Source organism: Vulpes lagopus, chromosome 22 (assembly GCF_018345385.1).
Source record: "Vulpes lagopus strain Blue_001 chromosome 22, ASM1834538v1, whole genome shotgun sequence".
Lineage (NCBI taxonomy): Eukaryota > Metazoa > Chordata > Mammalia > Carnivora > Canidae > Vulpes > Vulpes lagopus.
The window spans coordinates 15,085,596-15,106,345 of NC_054845.1; the positions used below are offsets into that span (position 1 = coordinate 15,085,596).

General features: G+C 39.5%; 1 protein-coding gene across 3 annotated transcripts in view; it reads left to right on the top strand.

Annotated features, from left to right (window-relative positions):
• Positions 1-20,750, top strand: part of ADAM23 (ADAM metallopeptidase domain 23) — a 169,339-nt gene that overhangs the window by 40,222 nt on the left and 108,367 nt on the right. For all 3 annotated transcript variants that reach the window (XM_041737549.1, XM_041737551.1, XM_041737550.1), the window contains exon 3: positions 4,008-4,084. In XM_041737549.1, the coding sequence (XP_041593483.1) occupies positions 4,008-4,084 (77 nt within the window). The remainder of the gene's footprint in view (positions 1-4,007; positions 4,085-20,750) is intronic.

Consider the following 20,750-nt stretch of genomic DNA (forward strand, 5'->3'; position numbering starts at 1 on the left):
GCAACAGCTGTTCTCAGCCCTTCAGGGTGGTAATTCTGAGCCGGGGGCTGTGCTTATTCTTGTCATGAAATGATGCTCTTTGACTGTAAAACCCCGCATTCTTCCCGCAGTGTTATTACAGTGACTGTCCTTGTCAAAACAAGGGTTAGTCATCAAGTCTGTTTAACAGATATCCCAAAAGAGAAAATAACCCATTATGACCATATGTGTGGTTCGTGAACTTTTGTCTGAAGTACTCCTAGGATCCAACTGTGTGTTACTGAACACATTTCTAAACCTCACTGTACGATTCCTTCTCTGTAAAAGAAGAGCAATCTTTGAGGTAGTCTTTGTATTTTCAGAGGTTTCAGTGATCCTGGTTGGTTAGTCATCTCTAAAATGTTTAATAAACTAGTGATATGGCTGTGTGTTATGGAGCTTGCTACTCATCTTGGCCATTCTTTTAACTATTTTGGTCGTTTGGAAGAAGTTAGTTAATATGAAGTAAAAACAAAGAATATCCAAAAATGCAATTTGGAAAACAATAATGATGAGGACTCATTTTACCTGATTTGAAAATATTTAAATTTGATGATTACCAAAACTGCGTATTATTTTGTTAAATAAGACACGATCAATTAATATGGAAGGAATGGCAGAGATTCCAGAAGTTAAAAGCTACTTTAATCATGTCTAAGAGCAGAAATAACAAAATGGTAGAGAAAAGTAGCATTTGTCAAGCATTTATTTTGATATAGAGAATAATCTATACTCTGTACAATTTGTGAATGTGTAGCAATGGAAAGAGAAAACAGAACATAAGAAAAATGACAGTTGGCAAATTGAACACCAATAAAAAATAAATTTATTATTAAAAAAAAAAGAAAAATGACACATGCCAATGTATTGAATGAAATTCCTTAACGTGGATACAAATATATCAGATGAATATACCAATTCTATTTGATGTGTGTGCAAGGGAGATGAATGCTTGAGGAAGTCTTCAATCATTTTATAGGAAAACGTGCTGCCTCTTTGCATTAAAATAAGCTAAAATGTTAAAATAAAACATTCTTACTGATAAAGGTACTACAATCAGATTTTTTCTTTCTCCATGGAGTAACAAGGATGCTGTGGATGGCATTTTGATTGTTTGAGCTGTTGTGGAGAGTAATTTGTTTTAGTCATAACATTACTGATGGTGACGGTGACAGTGGTGATGCTAGGGTATGTGCCAGTCACTGTGCTGAGTAAGTGGGGGCACGTTTGAAGAAAGTTTGCTATCTTGGACACGTGTATGTCTGTGTGATCAGACATGTCATTGAGCACATCACACAAAACCCACCTTTTCAGATCCAGTGTTGGACATTTTCCCCAAAAGCTGTTTTCTTTATAGGCCATATTAATTTTCAAAACATTTAAGAAGGCTTTTTTTCTATATTCATTTTTAAATCTATTTTTGCAAATGTTTTCCCCCATGCCCTGAATGTCTTCTCTTCTCCTGGCAGGTGGATTCTTAGTCATCTTTTGGGATTTCGTTCAGATTGCACCTTGTCAGTGAAGTCTTGGTTCCTGTGGCCCCTTAGGCCCACTGAGGTTGGCAGCTTTCCCTGCTTCCCTGAAGACCACAGCTCCCTGGAGGGCAGGGGCTGTGTCACAGCCACCTTTGTGCACACAGTGGGACTTAACACCCTGGTGTGGAGTGAATGAATTAAAAAAAAAAGGAAAACCCCAATATTAATGTTATTTACCAGCTCCTTCGTTCAATTTTATTCAATTGAATCTTGTCACATTGGCTCACTATAAACTTATTTAATGACAATCAAATTGTGTAACTCCCAACAAGTCTAGAATATGAGGTAGGAGGTTACTATCTGCTACTTTATTGTCCAGCAGGCTTTTGTTGGGGTTTGTATTTGTCTCATTGCTTATTTGCTGTTTGCTTATTTGGTTACTATCAGGCTCTTCTTAGTGTTTATAAAGTTGCTCAAGGAGGTACATTTATCACCTTTTTAAGACCAGGGTGGCATTAATGAACTCTTCTTTGCTGTTTAATATTCTTAATAGAAAATACGCCTAAGGGCCTATCTTCTTTTTCAAGAAGTTAAGTTTTTTTTTTTTTTTGTAAACTTTTGGGATCCAGAAATGAAAAAAATTCCCCTTATATAAATTATTCATCAAAATCTTCATTCAAAAGTTAAGACTTCGGGCAGCCCCGGTGGTGCAGCGGTTTGGCGCTGCCTGCAGCCCAGGGTGTGATCCTGGAGACCCATGATCGAGTCTCTCATTGGGCTCCTTGCATGGAACCTGCTTCTCCCTCTGCCTGTGTCTCTGCCTCTCTCTCTCTCTGTATGTGTCTCTCATGAATAAATAAATAAAATCTTTAAAAAAAAACAAAAATTAAGAATTCAAGACAAAGAATGAATTTAGATTAAAGAGTTTATGATATCTGTGTCAGAAGATGGAGATCCTGCTGCAAGTGACTGAGACCTCATTTAACAAGACAGAGATTTCTTTCTCTGTCATGTAGTTGTTTGGATGCAGGAGGCGCAGATCAAGTATGATGACCCAATTCTACATGGTTGTTTGGGGTTTGATGTGGTGTGCCAAGGTGTCAGGTATTTGGGCTCCTTCTTTCTCATGACTTTGTATTTAACATTTAATATTTGTTAATTTTCTTTTTATTATATGTTTTGGTTATTGTAATGATTATCCAATCAGCAGTCCTGCTTGAGTGGAAATAGAAGTCATGGTTTATAGTATTTTATGGGTTTTGCATGGCAAGATAGTCTTGACAATAAATATTTGGTTTGAAAGTTCATGTTTTTGAAGGAAGAGTCATTAATCTACTACTGTTTGCAATACTCTTGTGATATGGGTTGTCCGGGATGGGATGAGAAGTGAGTATACATCATGGTGCAGGATAGGAACAGATGGAGTGCTCCTGGAGCCCCGAGGACAGAGTTTATTTCAACATGCGTGCTAAGGAGGGCTTCATGGGAAGTAATACAGTTGGGCTGCCCTTGAAGGATGAGTTGGGGAGGATGAGGGCAAAGAAGAACATAGGTGGTATTGTGAGGAGAGTGGGAGTGGAAAGTACCAGGGCAGGAGGATGCGGTGTCTGGTTGCCATGCAGGGACCACTTCACAGATGACTTGTGACACCACTGTGCCTTAGGAATGAAGTCCACAGGAAGGGTGTTTGTGAGCAGGGAAGAAAAGTGAGTGCGTGTGGTTTTTTTCCTGATAGAGAAATAAAAGAGAATTTTATCTTGGGTCGTACTTTAACAAAACTGCATCGATTTTTAACTTATATTTTTCAAGGTACTTCTGTGAACTAAACTAATCTTTATTATTTTTTTTTTCTAAACTAATCTTTAACACCTAGTACATATGACTTATGTTTAGATGAGATTACCTTTGTATTTTGAGTTAAGGCACAATAACGACAGTATTTGTAAATGTATGACTTTTAAAGGGGGACAGAAACTGAGTATTCACAAGGGGCATGCATGGTTCTAAGTGCTTTCTGAAGGTAAAAGGTTGTGCTTTTGAATTTTACTGCCACATTCTGCTGATACACCATTTAGAGAAAGTTCCAATTTCTGATGAAGAGCAGAGCACGGACATGATTTTTCACTTAGGTGTGCAGAAAGAATTGGTTAGCTTTGTGCACAAAGTAGGCTGAAATCAAGCCTTAATTAGTCAGACTTTTGCATAATTCATCATAGTCACTTTGAAAGTCCAGCTGAATATGCTCTTGATTTTTATCACAATGGGTTCATTTTAAAGGACTGATTGTCTTTTATTAGTTCCTTGCTACACAGATATTTGCATTTTCCAAGTGAAGCCATGACAATGCACCTAGTATCTTTTTAAAGAAATGGATTGTTACATAAGGATCCCAAAAGAAGTGCGTCAATCCATGAAACTGTTTTTCTTATTTAATATCATTGATATCAATATGATTAATCGGCTTTAAAGACAAGAAAGTAAGCTAAGGTTCTTTCTGTCTCTTTGAATCCATAGGCTGTTCATCTGGCCCAGGCAAGCTTCCAAATTGAAGCCTTTGGCTCCAAATTCATTCTTGACCTCACACTGAACAAGTAAGTATTTAGTTTTGATTCTGTAAGAAGCAAGTACAATAAAATTTTACTTCATGATGATGGCTTAGTCAAAATAGTGTCTTTGTTGAAGCAATGGATATTTTCTAGCTGATTATGTCATATTGCACTTAAAGAAAAATATAAAAATCTGAAGTTAATTCTGGCTCTTTTTCTTTTCCTGAAAGAAAAGGCATTTAACATTTAACATGTTAATATCTCAAAACGATACTTAGATATTATTATTGTAAATGGAATAAATATTTGAAGTAATGCTGGTTAATTAAATGTTAACCATAATCATTACTATATGTAGGAAGCATGATCAATTACTGACTCAAGTATAATTAGACTCCAGTCTAGAAATTTCTTCCATTTTACTTTTCATTATGCAATTCGGATGGCTTCTATACGAAGAACAAAGAAAATGATAACTTGCAATAACAATTTTGAGAAGGTTCTTTGCTTTATAATTTCCTCTAATACAGTTTTTTAGAGATTTGGTCCCAATGAAAATTTATCCAGTTTTTCTCTGAGATACGTTTATGTTGATACTTAAATGCTGTTTCCTAAGTTGGAACCAGTTATACAGATATCTTTGTACAAAGCATGAACAAAAGCTATTTACTTAAGCAGGGTTCTTCAGTCTCCAATGGAGTTAGCAGTGAGCCTTTATTTCATGAAAGAAATTTCCTGTATGGTTTTCTCTAGCTGAGGGAGCTCCAGTCAGTATTTTAAATTCTTAACAATATTTTGTCCGGGACTGCATCTTTGCCAGAAAAATACCACATAATGCTATCAGACACTAAAATGTAGGTGACCACAGTCAATATCTGAGAAATTGCAAAGGAATATAAAGAACGACTATTAAATTTCTTGTACGCCAAATTCTGTGAGCTCTGCAGAAAAAAAAAAATGCAGAGTCAGCTTGGGTGCTCCTTACTCAAGTGTTGTTGCAGCTTTAAGTCAGAATGAATCAGCAGAACTCAGAATTTCCTGTGGTAAAGGTGTCGTAGGTTTTCCTCTGTGAGCCTGCTGAGCATTGGTTGAGTGCCTACTCCCCCTTGCTGTGTCAGCACTGAACCTGCCCAAGAGATTTATCTTGCCGAATCTTGGACTATGTTGAGTAGCAAGGCCTTGGCTAATTTTAGTTTGTTTAAGGTTCTCTATTCCTTTGACTCTTGCTGCAATGGAGACTGTCATTCAGTCTGAAGGGTGGTGATGGCAACTAACATCACCATGTGTTTTGAACGTGAAGACATCATGGCCACAACAAAGCCCCCCAGTCACATCACTGAGGAAGGTACACCTGGGATGTCTATTAGATGTAGCGGTCAGAAAACACTTCAGAACATTATTTACCACTAGTATTTAACTTGTGGAAGAATCAAGTTGAGCAGCTCCTCTGAGGGGCCTTGCCTTGAGGAGCTTATAGTCTAGTCAGGAAATGTTGATAGATAAATATATGATTTAGAAGGGTGTGAGATTTTACTACTAGAGATAAACATGGGGGGCTATGGGAGCACCAAAGAGGCAGTTCTGCAGGCAGGAGTGTAAAGAGTCATCCTGGAAATAGTGACAGTTGAGTTAAATCTTCATGAGGAGGAGGAGTGTTGGGGAAATGGAGACTTGTGGCTCCACAAAGGAAAGAGTGCGTGCTCAGGAGACAGGCACAGGTTTCTGTGTAGCATGTTAATGGAAGCCTGAGATTTTTGTTGAATTTCATGGTAAATTATAAGGTTGAGGAAAAGGGACGTGAGTCAGGATAGGTAGGCCCAGGGACAGCTCAACTCATGGAAGATCTTGTACATTATGCTTAAGAGCTTGGGCATTATACCCTGGAGCCTGAAAAATGAAATAAGGGGAATAAACAGAAGTTCTCTTCTCAGAAAGTGCTAAGATACATGGAGAGGGAATGCTCTCAAGAAATCATCAGTTGATAAAAATCATCAGGATTGCTTTGATGTGGATGGCAAGGCAGAAAGACGAGTTAAAGTGGACAGGTGTCTTGATTGAATAGCTAGGTGGAAGGTTGTATCCAGCTGAAACAGGCAGCACAGGGAATGACTGGCTAAATGGTGAAGAGAAAAGGATGTGAAATCAGAATTGATTTGAGGGGTTTGGGACATCCATGGGGCCATGTCTAGGAGATAGGTAGGTGGCAGTTGGTGATTGTAGAGCATTGTTTTCATATAATGTTAATGACAGGCATGCTGTGAATGAGATTGCTCAGAGAGGATAGATAGAACACGAACGTAAGCTGGGAAGATGGTTAAGAGTTGAGAAGAGGTATAGGAGCCCAAGAAGAGACAGAGTGAGTGTTCAAAGAAAGGGGGAAAATCAGGAGAATGATTAAATTGAGATTTTCAGAATAGAAAGATGTGATTTATAGCCTCACATGTAAAAGTATTTAGTGAGATTAGGAGCCAGGATTGCCTTTAGTATTTATCCATTAAGTTCCTGGCAGAAGCCAGGTCATAGCAGGCTGGGGGTGACTTAAGGGAAGTGATGTGGAGACAGCAGGTGTGCCCTGAGGAGGTTTGGGTAAGAGGAAGAGAGGAGGATGATAGTGGCCAGAAGAAGACACCGGGGCCTGGGCTGGTAGGGGTAACATAGCAAGTTGACAGGCTGAACGATGGAGCTGGAAAGAGCAAGAGGTAATGATACAGAAGAGACAGGAGATAATTTATGGAGCCAGATCTGAACGAAGACAAAAAGGCATGAGACCAACAGCACAAAGGGCAGAATGTAGTTTTGAACCATGGGGGACAGTTCATTCCCAACCTCTGGGGGTGTGCAAGCAGAGATTGGTTTCCAGCTGAAGGGATGGCATTTAGAAAATGCCTCTTGAGATTTCCTTCTTGAGGACAGCATTATCTACCATAGGGATGGGATGGACAGGGAGGCTGGGGTGGGGCTTGAGAAAATGATGAAAATTTAGGCTAATTGCTGGGAGGAATGGATGAGGAAGCTTACCAAGGTCATGTTGAAGAATGTATGAGCAACCTTCATCAGAGATCGTGTGTTACATGTCAGTCTTTGAGTCATTCTTCTTCATGGTGTTTTTTTCTTTCTTTCTTTTTTTAACCTGGGGTTCTCCATCACTGTGGCATGTGAGGGAAGGAAAGGAGGCAGATTGTAGTGTGGATCAGGGTTCAGGTTTTCTGGGGATAGCACAGGGGAAGAAGAGTGGAGGCACAGCTCTTAGAATACGGGGGAATGACGTGGGTTGTTAATTGTTGGGATCCGGGCTGGGCAGGAAGGGAGATGAGGTCAGGTGGAGGCTTAGGGACTGAACTGAGAGAAAGTGGAGGTCTCTGCAGTGGGAGGAAGGTATAAGAGCTGTCTGTACTCGTGCCATATCTCCCTTGTGCAGAGTCTTGCACCTTCTGAGCTCAGGATGAGTGTGTGATACCGGTATGACCTAGAGAAGGGGGAATTGTATAAGAGTATGATCTGTGTGGGCAGAGGGTACATCTCTAGTTTAAGTGACTTTCAATGGCTGGAGTTAACTGGAAAAGTCTGATTCATGTTAGAATAAACTAAGGAGAATTTTTTGATCATTCATGGAGGAGCTGAAAGAGGTTTTGAGGAAAGAAGAATCTCATTTCCACCATGGCGTGGCCAAACTACTTACAACAATTTAAAATTGTTGGAGAAGGCCACCTGGGTGGCTCAGTCGTTGAGTGCCTTTGGCTCAGGTCATGATCCCAGGGCCCTGGGATTGAGTCCCACATCAGGCTCCTTGCAAGGAGCCTGCTTCTCCTCCATGTCTCTCATGAATAAATAAATAAAATCTTTAAAAAAATTGTTGGAGAATGGGAAAGGGAAAAGATACATGGGAAGTATGTGGGCTCGGTGAAGGAATGAAAGCATACAGATGTCAACATAAACTAATCAAAGCGGTGGCCATAGAATCTAAGTGGTTAAGGAGATCACCAGAACTGGGCTGCCAGTTTGTGAAGACTACCCTGAAGTGGGTTCCTGAGAGGAAAGTCTTTGACTCTATGCTTTTATAGGTTGGACAAGTGAGGCCTTGGCTTGCTGAGGCATTTTATGGCGGAGATGTATGTTTTATTGGTTTGTTCAGCAAATGTTGAGCAACCATCCATTGTATCCAGTGGTGCTGATGCTGCTGGGAATAGGACGGGCAGGGTCCCTGCCTCCTGCCATGGAGCTTCGTTCACTGCACATGCAGGTGGCCAACATGATTTGGATGTCAAGTAAGCCAGAACTTCTGTCACAGAAGTCAGAGGAGGGACACTGAGCTGAAACCTGATCATCAAAGATGAGCCACCACCAAAGCTAGAAAGCTGAGGACAGTAGGGACGGTAAGTGCAGTGAGGGTAGGGTTGAAGAGATAAGGTCGGAGAGGAAGCCATGTAGCCAGATCATGAAGGGCCATCATCCATGGAGACATGTTTGGTGGAAGCCAGTGGAGGGCAGTAAGCATGGATGTTACACCAGTGGATTCACATTTTATTTAGCCCCCCCAGAATCCTAGCTGTGGTCTCAGAGTCTGTGGTCATTTTCCTTTTAGGATACTCTTTTCAATTTTGTTTTGTTTTTCTTCTAGAATAACCATTTTTCTTCTAGAATAACTGTTTTTCTAAGTTCAGAATGTTTAAAAAGTTTTATTAGATTAACAATGCTTAATGTGTATTGATCCCTGGAAATCCTGGGGTGTCCAATAATTGTCTCCTTCATATTTGTGACTGGAATTATGCCAAAGCCCATATTACCTACCATTAAATTTTCTGGTGTCTTCAGCAAATGTTTTAGGGAGTAAGAGTAATCAGAGCTACATAATGGTTGAGAGCACAGGTCCTGGAATCAAAGAGACCTGGGTTTGAATCTGGAGGGGCTGCCATTTACTAGCCACATGTCCTTGGGCAAGATTTTTCTTTTTAATAACAGCTTGAATAACTCATATGCCACAAAATTCACTCCTTTAAAGTGTACCATTCAGTGGGTTTTGTTATATTCACAGACTTGTGTAATTACATCACCGTCTAATTCCAGAACATTTTTGTTGCTCCACAAAGAGACCCTGGACATTTCCCTTACGCCTCTTCCCCAAGCCCTTGGCAACCATTCATCTACTTTTGTCTGTGTGGATTTGCTCTTCTGGACATTTCATATGAATGGATTCATACAACCTGTAGCCTTTTGTGACTGGCCTCTTTTACTTAGCATAATGTTTTCAAGGTTCATCTATCTTGTATTAAACAGTATGCCATTGTGGGGCACCTGGATGGCTCAGTTGGTCCAGCATCTGACTAGATTTTAGCTCGAGTCATGATCTTGAGGTTGTGGGATCGAGCCCCACATCAGCTCTGCACTGGGTGTGGAGGTTGCTTAAGATTCTCTCTCTTTCTGCCCTTTCCCCTGCACCTTGCACATGTGCTCTCTCTTTTGCTCTCAAAAAAAATAATAATAAATAAAAAGAAGGACGTTCCTAAAAATAAAGAATAAATAATATGCTATTTTATGGATATATTCTTAACTTCTTAAGCTGCAGGGTGTTGTAAGGATAAAATGAGATCATGTGTGGTACCTATACATGTCTGCTAATTGGGAAGGGTGTGTTCAATGCTGTGGACTCAATTGTGTCTCTCTAAAATTCCTATCTTGAAGTCTTTTTTTTTCTTCCTATATTGAAGTCTTAACCCCCAACATGACTGTATTTGCAATTAGAGCCTATAAGGAGGTAATTAGGTTAAATGAAGTCATAGGGTGGATCCCTGATCTGATAGGATTAGTGTTCTTATAAGGAGAGACACCAGAGAGCTCTCTCTCTCTTCTGTGTTTGTGTGTGTGTGTATTGGGGGACTCAGCATTGAAGAAAAGAGTCATTAATTTCACCAAGCTTCTGATCTGATGAGAACAGCACAAGTCTACTTCTGTTTCAGTCAGTACTTTTTCTGACTTCATAAATGAGAAGAGGGTGGTATACCATAAGATCTTTTCCCTGCTGAAAGGAGACTGAAGAAAAAATTAGAGACAGTAGGGCCTGAGGTTGGTACGCTGATGATAATGAGCACGGTTGGGCAGCACCTGACATTCACTGGGCCATAATCGGGGTATTAATAGAGTTGCTTTATCTAAAATGAGAGAACTAGGCTTTGAGAGCTTCTCACACTAACACATCTATTTCTGGGCAAGGTGGGGAATCCCTTGGTGTTTCTAGATTCCACTCAGCAGTCAGAACAAATATTCAAGTACTTGTTATGGTAGCTGTTCTGCTTGGAACTGGGAAAGTAGACACTGAGTCAGTCTACCTCTCTGTGCTTGCAGGAAAGCCCTTTAGTTCAAGGCTCTAGCCACATTCTCCAATGTCACTTATTAGGAAAATTGTATTTGGGGGCTAAAGTTTGTCCTATATAGTCCCATCCTTTCATTTACATACTCTGTTGGCTAGAACATGGAGTGGTAACTAGCCCCCCAACAAAGGTTAAGCCTTCTCTATCCTCCAACAAACCCTATGAGAAGACATTGCCAGACCTGGATCATATTGAGATTTAGCCTTATACAAAAGTAGTGGTGACACTTGACATGGGGCCACCAGGAAACTCAGAAAAGGAAAATCAGTGTAGCATACCCCATTGAGAGAAGTACACAGACCTCAACTACAGTACTCTTCTATGCAGAGTTCATTGCATGGACTCGCAGTGATGTTTCCCTTCACCCAGGGATGGGATTTGAGGTGTGTATTGATGAGTATGTGCAGAATGATGGGTGGTGGGGTAGTACAAGGATGCAGATGATTGAAGTGGTCTTAGTGTCACCACATGGAAAGGAATGCATTCAAAGAAGTGGTAAGTAAGTGTAAAGGCATGATGAGAAAGTCAAAGTAATGCATTCAGTAAGGTAGTTCTGGATTTAGGAAAAGTCTTTGTTCTGATTTTTTTTTTTTTTTAATTTGGGAATCAAGGGTGTTTGATTTAAGATGAATATCTAGAAAATGCTGATTGAAGAAATACATGCACACAGTAATTTGCTCATTAAAAGTAGTTTATGCAATGCTTTTGAAAGAAGAAAACAGCCACACTGATGTAGTTTCAGTTAGGTTAAATAAAGAGCCTGACTTTTGTGCTGATTATTATGGTTAATTTATTCTTCATTCAGTCAACAAACGTTTATTGAGATCTTGTTTGCATAAGATACTGTGCTGAGCGACCCATGGAATTCAGAGCTGTGTAAAAGAATTCTCCTTTCAGGAACCCACAGTAGGAAAAATGAGATTAAAACATATACAAATAGTATTAAAACATGAGAGGAAGTGAGACCTTGGTGCTGAGGGGAGGTTTTATGAGGAAGGTGGGATTTGATAGTCATTTTAAGGATGCTGTTTTGGCTTTGCTGCCTTGGTAGCAGACCCTGAGGCAAGCATTCCAGGAAATAGCTTCAGGAGATGAGGAAGTGAGAAGTGGAAGAGAAGGGAGCTGAGAAAACAGCTGATTTCCCACTCAGGTTCATTTGGTGGATTCTTCTCCAGAATGTCATCTAACTGAGGGGTGAGGAAGCTGTTTTGTCCACCGACTACCAATCTGTTGTTGTTGGTTGAGGGCTGTTTCTGGGGGCAGTAACTCGTAAGTACTTATAGTGCTTCTCTTAGGTAGAGAAAATGCTCTGAGGTCAGGAGTCTAGGTCTTCCCAGTCAGCTGCCTGCAGTGTTGAAGGGCTGCTGAGGGCCCATGGCAGGGTCGGGGGCAGGGCAGAGTCAGTTACAAAAGCACACTTTCCACTTGGGAGAATGTGGGAAGGAGAAAAGTGCATTGCACACAGGGAAGTGGAGGAGCGAGGGTGTGGGAGCAGGAAAGCATCAGATTCCTGTTGGGAGTGAGGACTGGTGAACCCCTTCACTTGAAGAAGCTGAAACTATCAAGGAACAGGTGGAAGGTGAACTGCCTGTTTGGTTTCATTGGATTCTAAGTGGGAAATTTAGTCTCAGCTCTGCAGATTTGGAGATTTGAACTTAAATTTGGTTTGTAAGAAGGAACATAGAAGAGATAAGCCTCCTGCCCCATTTTCTTTTTAGAAGTGAAGAGGACCAGGAGTTAGGAGCTGTGGCTGGAGAAGAGTGTGAGGCAGATGCCTGTCTTCTAGCCCAAGACTGAGCTGTTGCTGTCTTCCATCTTGTAGGGCTTCTGAACCAAGATTGGCTGGCCAAATGTCCCAGTGCACACCCCTCACTTCCATCCTACTTTCTACCAGTTGGCCCTAACTCATAGGCTAAATGCTCTTTGTCCTGACTTCTGAGGTCTGCAGAAAGAAGGCTTTCTAGAACAGTAGCAATGATAGTGATGGACCCTCTGCTAAGCCCTTTACCTATTTTCTCCTATTTAAATACCTTTAGAACCCTGTGAGGAAGATGTGATAATCTCCATTTTACAGCTGAGCAGCCTGAGGCCTAGTAAGATTTAGTCACGCTGGGATTCAGCATGTGTTGTCAGTCTGGAGTCTTACTTTGTGTCTGCAGGATCACAGGACTGGGCTGTCAAATTATAAGTGAGCTGGGCATAATGCTAATGATTGCTCATCTGTTCACATTAAGTAGGAAAAAAGAAATGAACTATTTTAGCCAATTTTTAACAATATAAAGAAAACCCAGAAGTCCCCAGTAGGATTTAAAATAATCTTGTTTGTATAGCAGACCATCTGTTGTGGGCTGAACTCTGTCCCTACAAAATTCATATGTTGAAGTCCTAACCCCTAGTACTTTAGAATGTAGCCATATTTGGAGAAAAGGACTTTATTCTTTTTAAAAGATTTTATTTATTTAAGAAAGAGAGAGCACATGCACATGAGCTGGGGAAGGGGCAGAGGGACATCAGACTCCCTACTGGACAGGGAGCCTGATGCGGGATTCAGTCCCAGGACCCTGACATCATGACCTGAGCCAAAATTAGACGTTTAACCAACTGAGCCACCCAAGTGCTCCTGGAGAAAAGGACTGTAAAGAGGTACTTGAATTAAAATGAAGTCTTTAGGGTGGTCCCTCACCCAATATGAAGAGGAAATTTGGACACAGAACTAAGTGTGGACAGAGGAAAGACCATGTGAGGACACAGTGAGAAGGTGGGCATCTGCAAGCCACGGAGCGAGACCTCAGAGGAAGACCTGCACACCCCTTGATCTTGGACTTCCAACCTCCAAGACTAGGAGGAAATCAGTTTCTGTTGTTTCAGTCACCAGGCTGTGGTACTTTGCTATGGTAGCCCTAGCAAATTAGTACACATCCTAATTCATTTATTGTACTGATTGCAGTGGGACATTCAGCATTAGCTGCTACTTATTAATTGGTAGATGTTTCCTAGCTAATATTCCTACTATAACTTCCAAATGCTGTTTTGAAGAGGTTATGGTCTCTTTTGCATTTATGTACCTTAGGAAGGGTTAAACTATTTTGGCAGCTTTGAAAACATTTCTGTGATGGTAAGGAATCTTAAGAGGTAGAGGTCCCCAAAGTTGCCATAAGTATTGATTGCCACTGTGTCATGTGCAATATGATGTAGATAAATATTGATTTTCTTACGGGATCCCTGGGTGGCGCAGTGGTTTGGCGCTTGCCTTTGGCCCAGGGCGCGATCCTGGAGACCCGGGATCGAGTCCCACATCAGGCTCCCGGTGCATGGAGCCTGCTTCTCCCTCTGCCTGTGTCTCTGCCTCTCTCTCTCTCTCTCTCTCTGTGACTATCATAAATAAAAAAAAAATTAAAAAAAATATTGATTTTCTTATGTCCTAGAGGCCCTGCAATATTCTAAGGTTCCCATTTCTGTCAGGGATGAACTGCTGTGGGGTTTCCTCTCCTGAAGGCGTCTTTTCCTATCTCAGTCTAAACATTTTGGTTCTATAGTCCTGGGTGGCTCTACTTTTTGCCATATTTTCTCTGATGAGGTGAGTACCTATCAGGTCTCCCTTGGGCATTTCTGGTTGTAGAGGTAACTCTATATTGCACTGGATGCTTTGGATATTATCACTATCATTTGCTTTTGATGACTTATCTTTATGCTGGTAGATCAAGTCCAAAAACTCTTGAAAATGTGTAATAAAGTAAGTATTGCCTATATATTAATAAGTTCTAGTTCTAGTTTTTAGGGAGTGTATCTGACCTAATTTCAAAATAGTTTGAGAATGACTTTCACAACCAAACATAGTAATAGCAGAAACATTAAAAACAAAGTCCCAATTAAACCATTGGTATTTACATACTGATTCTTTATTTCCATAGTTAGATGAGCTGTGTATGACTTTTGGGTGGTAAAGGACAGTGGAAGTTTGCCCTCTGATTTTAGTAATTATGAGATTTCCTTATCCCATCCCTCTTGCCTGTTGACAATAATTGTTTCGGATGATGGTTTCAAGGGAAATTAAACACCAGGCTGAGGAGATCAGGAGGGCAGAGGTGCTAGATTTAGACTCTAAGTTCCAAGAGATAAGACTGTGAAGGGATTCCTATGTAGGAATCTGTGACCATAGCTTCTAGCACACAGAGTAAAAAAGAAAGTCATCTAAGAATTTCTAGCAAAATCAAAGGGATCTAATTGTCAGTGGGATCACATTGTATTGTTACTTAATCTAGGAAATAGAAGACATATCTAGTGAATCAAGAAACCATGTCTTTGGTGATGGATTAAAAAAAGATCCTTTGCAGGTATCTACCCTAATGCACAATGTGGGCAAATAAAACTTGAACTTGATTCATTCTTTGGACCACTTCTTGGTCTTTTAAAATTTTAAATGTTTCTTAAGTAGGCTCTACACCCAATGTAGGGCTTGAACTCATGAGTCTGAGATCAGGAATCGCATGCTCTACTGCTTCAGCCAGTCAGGAGCCCCCACTTCTTGGTCTTTTGAAGACAGATAAATTTGTAAAAATTGCAGCAGAAGTTAATCTTGACAAAAGATTGGAAAGCATAGAGGATTAGATGATATTAGGCATCTGAGATGAGTTAATTATGGTAGTTATTGAATTTAGATCTTACTTTTCTGACAGGTGAGAAAAGCCACATCCTGGAGTGTATAATTACCATTATCTGATAAAAGAAGTTTATCTGTCTGTCTGGAGACATAAATGTTTTCCTTTCACAGGGAACATCCCTTTGGCTCTGATGTTATCAGGATGTTAGGTAGCATAATGGTCTGCAACCACGGTTTTGTGAATGATCAGAAATGTTTCACTTAAGTGGACATTTCCTGTTGAACTCTGTATTAGCCAAGTGCATGAAGTTCTTTCCATCCTCAGTAGATCAATAGATTTCCATGGATTGAAACCTTTTATTTATTTATTTGGATTGAAACCTTTTATAAGCCATTCCGAGCACTTCTTATTTCAGAAATGTTTATTTAGTACTTGCTAAGTGCCAGACACTGTTGAAGCCACCAGAGATAAATCCTTCCTTCATGAAGCTTACAGAACAATGGAGGAGAAAGAAATCTACAACCATTTAAATGACAGTCTGAGATGTGCCATGGTGGGGGAAAGAAAAGATGCTTTTATCACATGTTAGGAGAGGTGGAAGTGGATGGGAAGCTAAATATCTAAGCTCAGATCTAAGACTTAAGAGTTGACCAGACACACGTTTGAGAGTTAGAATGTGAGCGCCTGAAAGGAAGCCAAGAGAGGTGAGGCATGGAGTGAGAGAAAGGCAGGCTTGGAGAAATTAGCAAAACCACACAGCTAGTAAGTGACAGAGTCAGGATCAGAGCTCAGGAGTGCCCACTGTCACAGCCTTGGAGAGTTGAGACACTTCAGTGATGAAGGAATCCCACTGTAGTTATGTTTGAAAAGCTCTACAAAGGTGAACCTCGGATGAATAAATTGTGTATCACTTGCCCTTTACATCTTGCTCTGTGTTCAGTACTACTATACCTTGTATAAATCTAACTTTAAACAATAATTTATTAAAATTTCCTCTTATTACTGTATAGATTTATATAAAGTAAGAGCTTGACATCAGATAAAAGGGCTCCTTAAGATTCTCGGCCATCATCAGCTGCCAATAAGAAGTAGGTTATTTCTAGAACCATCGTTTTTGGTGATTCATAGACTAGAATCATCATTTAGTCATTCTCCCTAACTCTTGAAAATCAATTGTTGGGATGCCTGGGTGGCTCAGTGTTTGGGCGTCTGCCTTCGGCTCAGGGGGTGGTCCTGGGGTTTTGGACTGAGTCCTCCATGGGCTCCCCTCAAGGGGCCTGCTTCTCCCTCTACCTATCCTCTGCCTCTCTCTCTGTGTCTTTCATGAATAAATAAATAAAATCTTAAAAAAAAGAAAATCAGTTGTAATATTGGAATTCCCAGTATTAAAATCCTAGCTATTGTTTATTATGACTTGTTTATAAAAGTGATCTCTTTGGACAGTCAGCTCTAATTCATCTACCATAATGTTGCCCATGTGCTTTGTGTTTCAGTTATGTTTCAAAACAAACCAGTCCATATAGGCTTTTCCATAAGACCATTTCTGCAGTAGTTTCAAGTCCTTATTTCAATTAAGATAAGTTGTAAATGAAAAATATATTTATCTTTCTTACAGGAATGTTTCTCAAATAAAAGGCAGAAAATCTCTAACACATTGTAAAGTGCACATTTCATTTCTTCCTCCTTTATTTTGGACCAAATGACTTCATGCATGCAATAAATCAGACTAACTATGTGACAGGAAGATCTTATAGCATAAGGACAAGACTATGTCTTCTAAATCCCTACCATTTCCTAGAGACTTAATTGCGTCTGGGGCTCTTCCTCATTACTGTTAGTTTTTATTCATTAAGTACTGACTGACATGCTACTTGACCCTAAGGAGATGCTTTGCTCTTTAAAACTATTCAGATGGTGGTAAAGGGTTTCTTTATGTGACTACTAGCACTTGGCCGCCCTCTCTGGGTCCCTCAGCACTATGCTACATTTTGAGGAAACAAAGGAAAATAAGATGCAACTTCTTTAAGGGGCCCATAATTTAGAGTGGGATTAGGGAAAGCTACACAGAAGAAGGCTGAACTTAATTTTGAAGGACGAATAATTCAAGAATGAGTAGACAATACTTTTGGTTGGGGTATGGGGTAGTTAACTCTTTTGAGCACTCATTTTTTTCTTGTTGGTGAGTCAGTATTCCATAGGGAATGTTCTTTACTGGATACATACAGTGAATGGGCTGTTGATACAGGTGGTTATTTTGCATTTTTTTCTCTCTAGTATCTCTACTTGATACAACTTTATAGCCAGGAGTAGTTTTATGAGCTGTAAAAATGAAGTGCTGTTATTTTACCGAGGTTAAAAATGCATATGTGCCCTTTTCCCTCTGGGAGGTGTAGTTAACCCTGTTCCCAATGTGATCACTAATGTACTCATAACTGAATGTAAGCATTTAGTGACAGTGCTGCTTTGAGAAGTAAGTAATTTATCTGTCTTTTCATCCAGCTTTGAATACCTGGGCTCTTTGTGTCCTTTCGATTTGGTGAACTGTAAAAAAGAAATGAACAAACTGCAAGACATTATTAGATTTTTTTTTTTTTTGGAATAAAAGCAGTTTGAGGCAGGGTTTTCAGGTCTGTGGATTAAAGATGCAATTGTTCCAGCACCCCATACCATCACACAACGCCTATATTTCATTTTCCTTGTTTTGACTTTGATAGCTCTCCTCAAGACATGCTGTATGGAAGTACTCTTTATGATGAAAAACTGCATAACTTGTATAAAAAGTTATTTTTTTGTGTGTTTTATATGCAGAAAATTCTTTTCTTCCTATAAGGCCCATTATAGAAAGCTTGCTTAATGCCTGGTTATATTGAGTGGGAGATTTATTTATTTTTAAATAGAAGATGTTTTCCTAATATCTGAAGAAAGCATGGTCCAAATTATCTTTTTGAGAGTTGGATTTAATTATAGAGTATTTTCTATTCTGGTAATCTTCAGAGCCTAAAGTCAAGATATAAATGTCCTTTTGATTCTTAAACTTCTCATATGAGTGAAATCATATGATATTTATCTTTCTCTGACTTGTTTTACTTAGCATAATACACTCTAGCTCTATCCACATTGTTGTAAATGGCAAGATTTCATTCTTTTTATGGCTGAGTAATATTCCATTGTGTGTGTGTGTGTGTGCACATCACACAACTTCTTCATCCATTCATCAGTCAATGGACAGAGGGAAAAAAGAGAGAGAAAGAGAGGCAAACAGTAAAACAGACTCTTAATTATGGAGAAATAGACTGAGGGTTGATGGAAGGAGGTGGGTGGGTGATGGGCATTAAAGGAGGGCACTTGTTGTGATGAGCACTGGGTGTTATATGCAAGTACGAATCACTAAATTCTACTCCTGAAACTAGTATTACACTATATGTTAACTAGAATTTGAGTAAAAACTTGAAACAAATACAAAAATGCAGTGAATGTCCTTTTGAAAGGTCTTGTTTTTTGTATTAAAGGAGACAGAGTTAGATGAGCTTTCTGCCTTGACTGACTTGGCTAATATGTGCTACTTTTCAGTCTCCACTTTGAAATTGGAGGATATACAAAAGCTGTAGTTGTGAAATTACAAAGGTTGAATGAAAACGATTACAGGTGTATTTGTATATTTGGTTCCTGTTTCCAAGAGCAACTCACAGCTTCTCCTTGAACTTCCTTTGAGTCATGGGATATTGGACTTAGATGCATTGAGAGTCATGCAGTCCAACTCACTAGCTGATTTTCACATCCTTTCTTACCCCACTGACTTGTTTTCTGGTGTGTTCCAGAATACCTCCAAGTCTGGTAGCTGATTCTTAAACTGTGGCTGCCTGATGAAGCCCTTTTCTTCTATCTCTCTATCAACTTTTACCTCTCGGTTTCATATTTTGCACTTAAAAGCCTCTCAGTCGTAGAGACTGAATATTAGTCTACTTCATTCAATTATCAGCAGTTTCTAGAAATTGGTCATGGGATTGCTATTGTCCCTTCAAAATAGCCAAGATTCTGCTCGTAGGTGTTCCCCTAGAGTATGAAATAAGAATACAGATCATTTTTCAAGAAGAAAAATTGGAAAGTTATAAAAAGAATTTTTCTAAGACTTGAAAAGTATTATTTTTTTAAGCATGTAAGAAGTTATTTATAGTTTTTCCCTGCCAGTGCTCAGTACTATTAAACAGCGGGAGCCTTTTGCAGTCTAAAAAAATGGTATTTTGAAGTCTGGAAGAACTTTTTACAAGGTGAAAGCAATCTCAGGATGAGTTTTGCCAGATTTTTCTGTGTGTTTTACAGATGAGCTGAACTTAATACAGTCTATTGAGAGAACAGTTAATAACTAACTACCCATTAGTGGATATAAAATCCAACGTGTTAAGTATAATTTAGCTTTTTTTTCTAAAATTGCTTTGAAATATGTTAAAACAGTTTAGTATTCTGGTTAAAATTGAAATGCAGTAACTTAAAAATATTTTTAGTGTCTTCTTTGGAGACAGTGTGAGGCTACTTCAAAAATCAACTTTGATGCTCCAACTTAATTGGTATCTTTTTTGATTGTATTGGGGAGAATAATACAAAAACATACTGACTTCTTTTGCTTTATTCTGGAGAGTGAGCATGGTGCATAGAAAAATGATCTTTTACCATTGATATGAAATGTCATACTTTTTTTAAAAAAAAGATTTTATTTATTTATTTGAGAGGGAGAGATAGCAACCAAGGCAATGAGAAAGTGTGAGCAAGGAGGAGAGAGAGAAGCAGACTCCTGGCTGAGCAGGGAGCCTGACATGAGGCTCTATTCCAGGACCCTGGGACCATGACCTGAGCCAAAGGCAAACATTGAGCCACCCAGATGGCCCTGAAATGTCATACTTTTGTATTTTCTTTTATTGTCATTATTTTTGTGTTTTCTTTTATAATTTTAAGTTGGCACCACACTCAGCATGGAACCCCAGTTCAGGGCTCAAACTCATGACCCTGAGATCAAGAGTCGGATGCTTAACTGACTGAGCCACCCAGATGCCCCGAAGTTTATATTTTTAAATTACAGTGTAATTAACGTACAGTATTATATTAGTTTTGGAAGTACAATATAATGATACAACAATTCTATATATTATTCAGTGCTCGACATGCTAAGTGTACTCTTAACAAAAGCAAATGGGAGAAGATGTTTGTGTAATGATATATCCAAGAAGGGGTTAATTTCCAAAATATATAAAGAACATACTTTTGTATTTATTATTTTATATTATTTTTTATATTTTTTATTTTTACTCTTTTAAGTAGATCCCATGCCCAGCATGGAGCACAATGCAGGGCTTGAATTCATGATCCGGAGACCAGACCCAAGCTGAGATCAAGAGTCAGATGTATAAATGACTGAGCCATCCAGGCACCTCTATATTTGTTATTCTTAAGACATTTAGCATCCAAATCTGATTGAATATCTTTTTCTTTTAAATTTTTGATTTTTTAAAAAGATTTTATTTATTTATTTGAGAGAGAGACAGAGATAGCAACAGAGATAGCACAGGCTGGGGAGGAGAGAGAGAAACAGACTCCCCGCTGAGCTGGCAGCCTTACCCAGGACTCCATCCCAGGACTCCAGGATCATGACTTGAGCTGAAGGCAGATGCCCAACCGACTGAGCCGTCCAGGCGCCCCAATATTTTCTTTTTATATGCACATAGCAAGCACCTTGTGTTTAAGGTTGTGCCC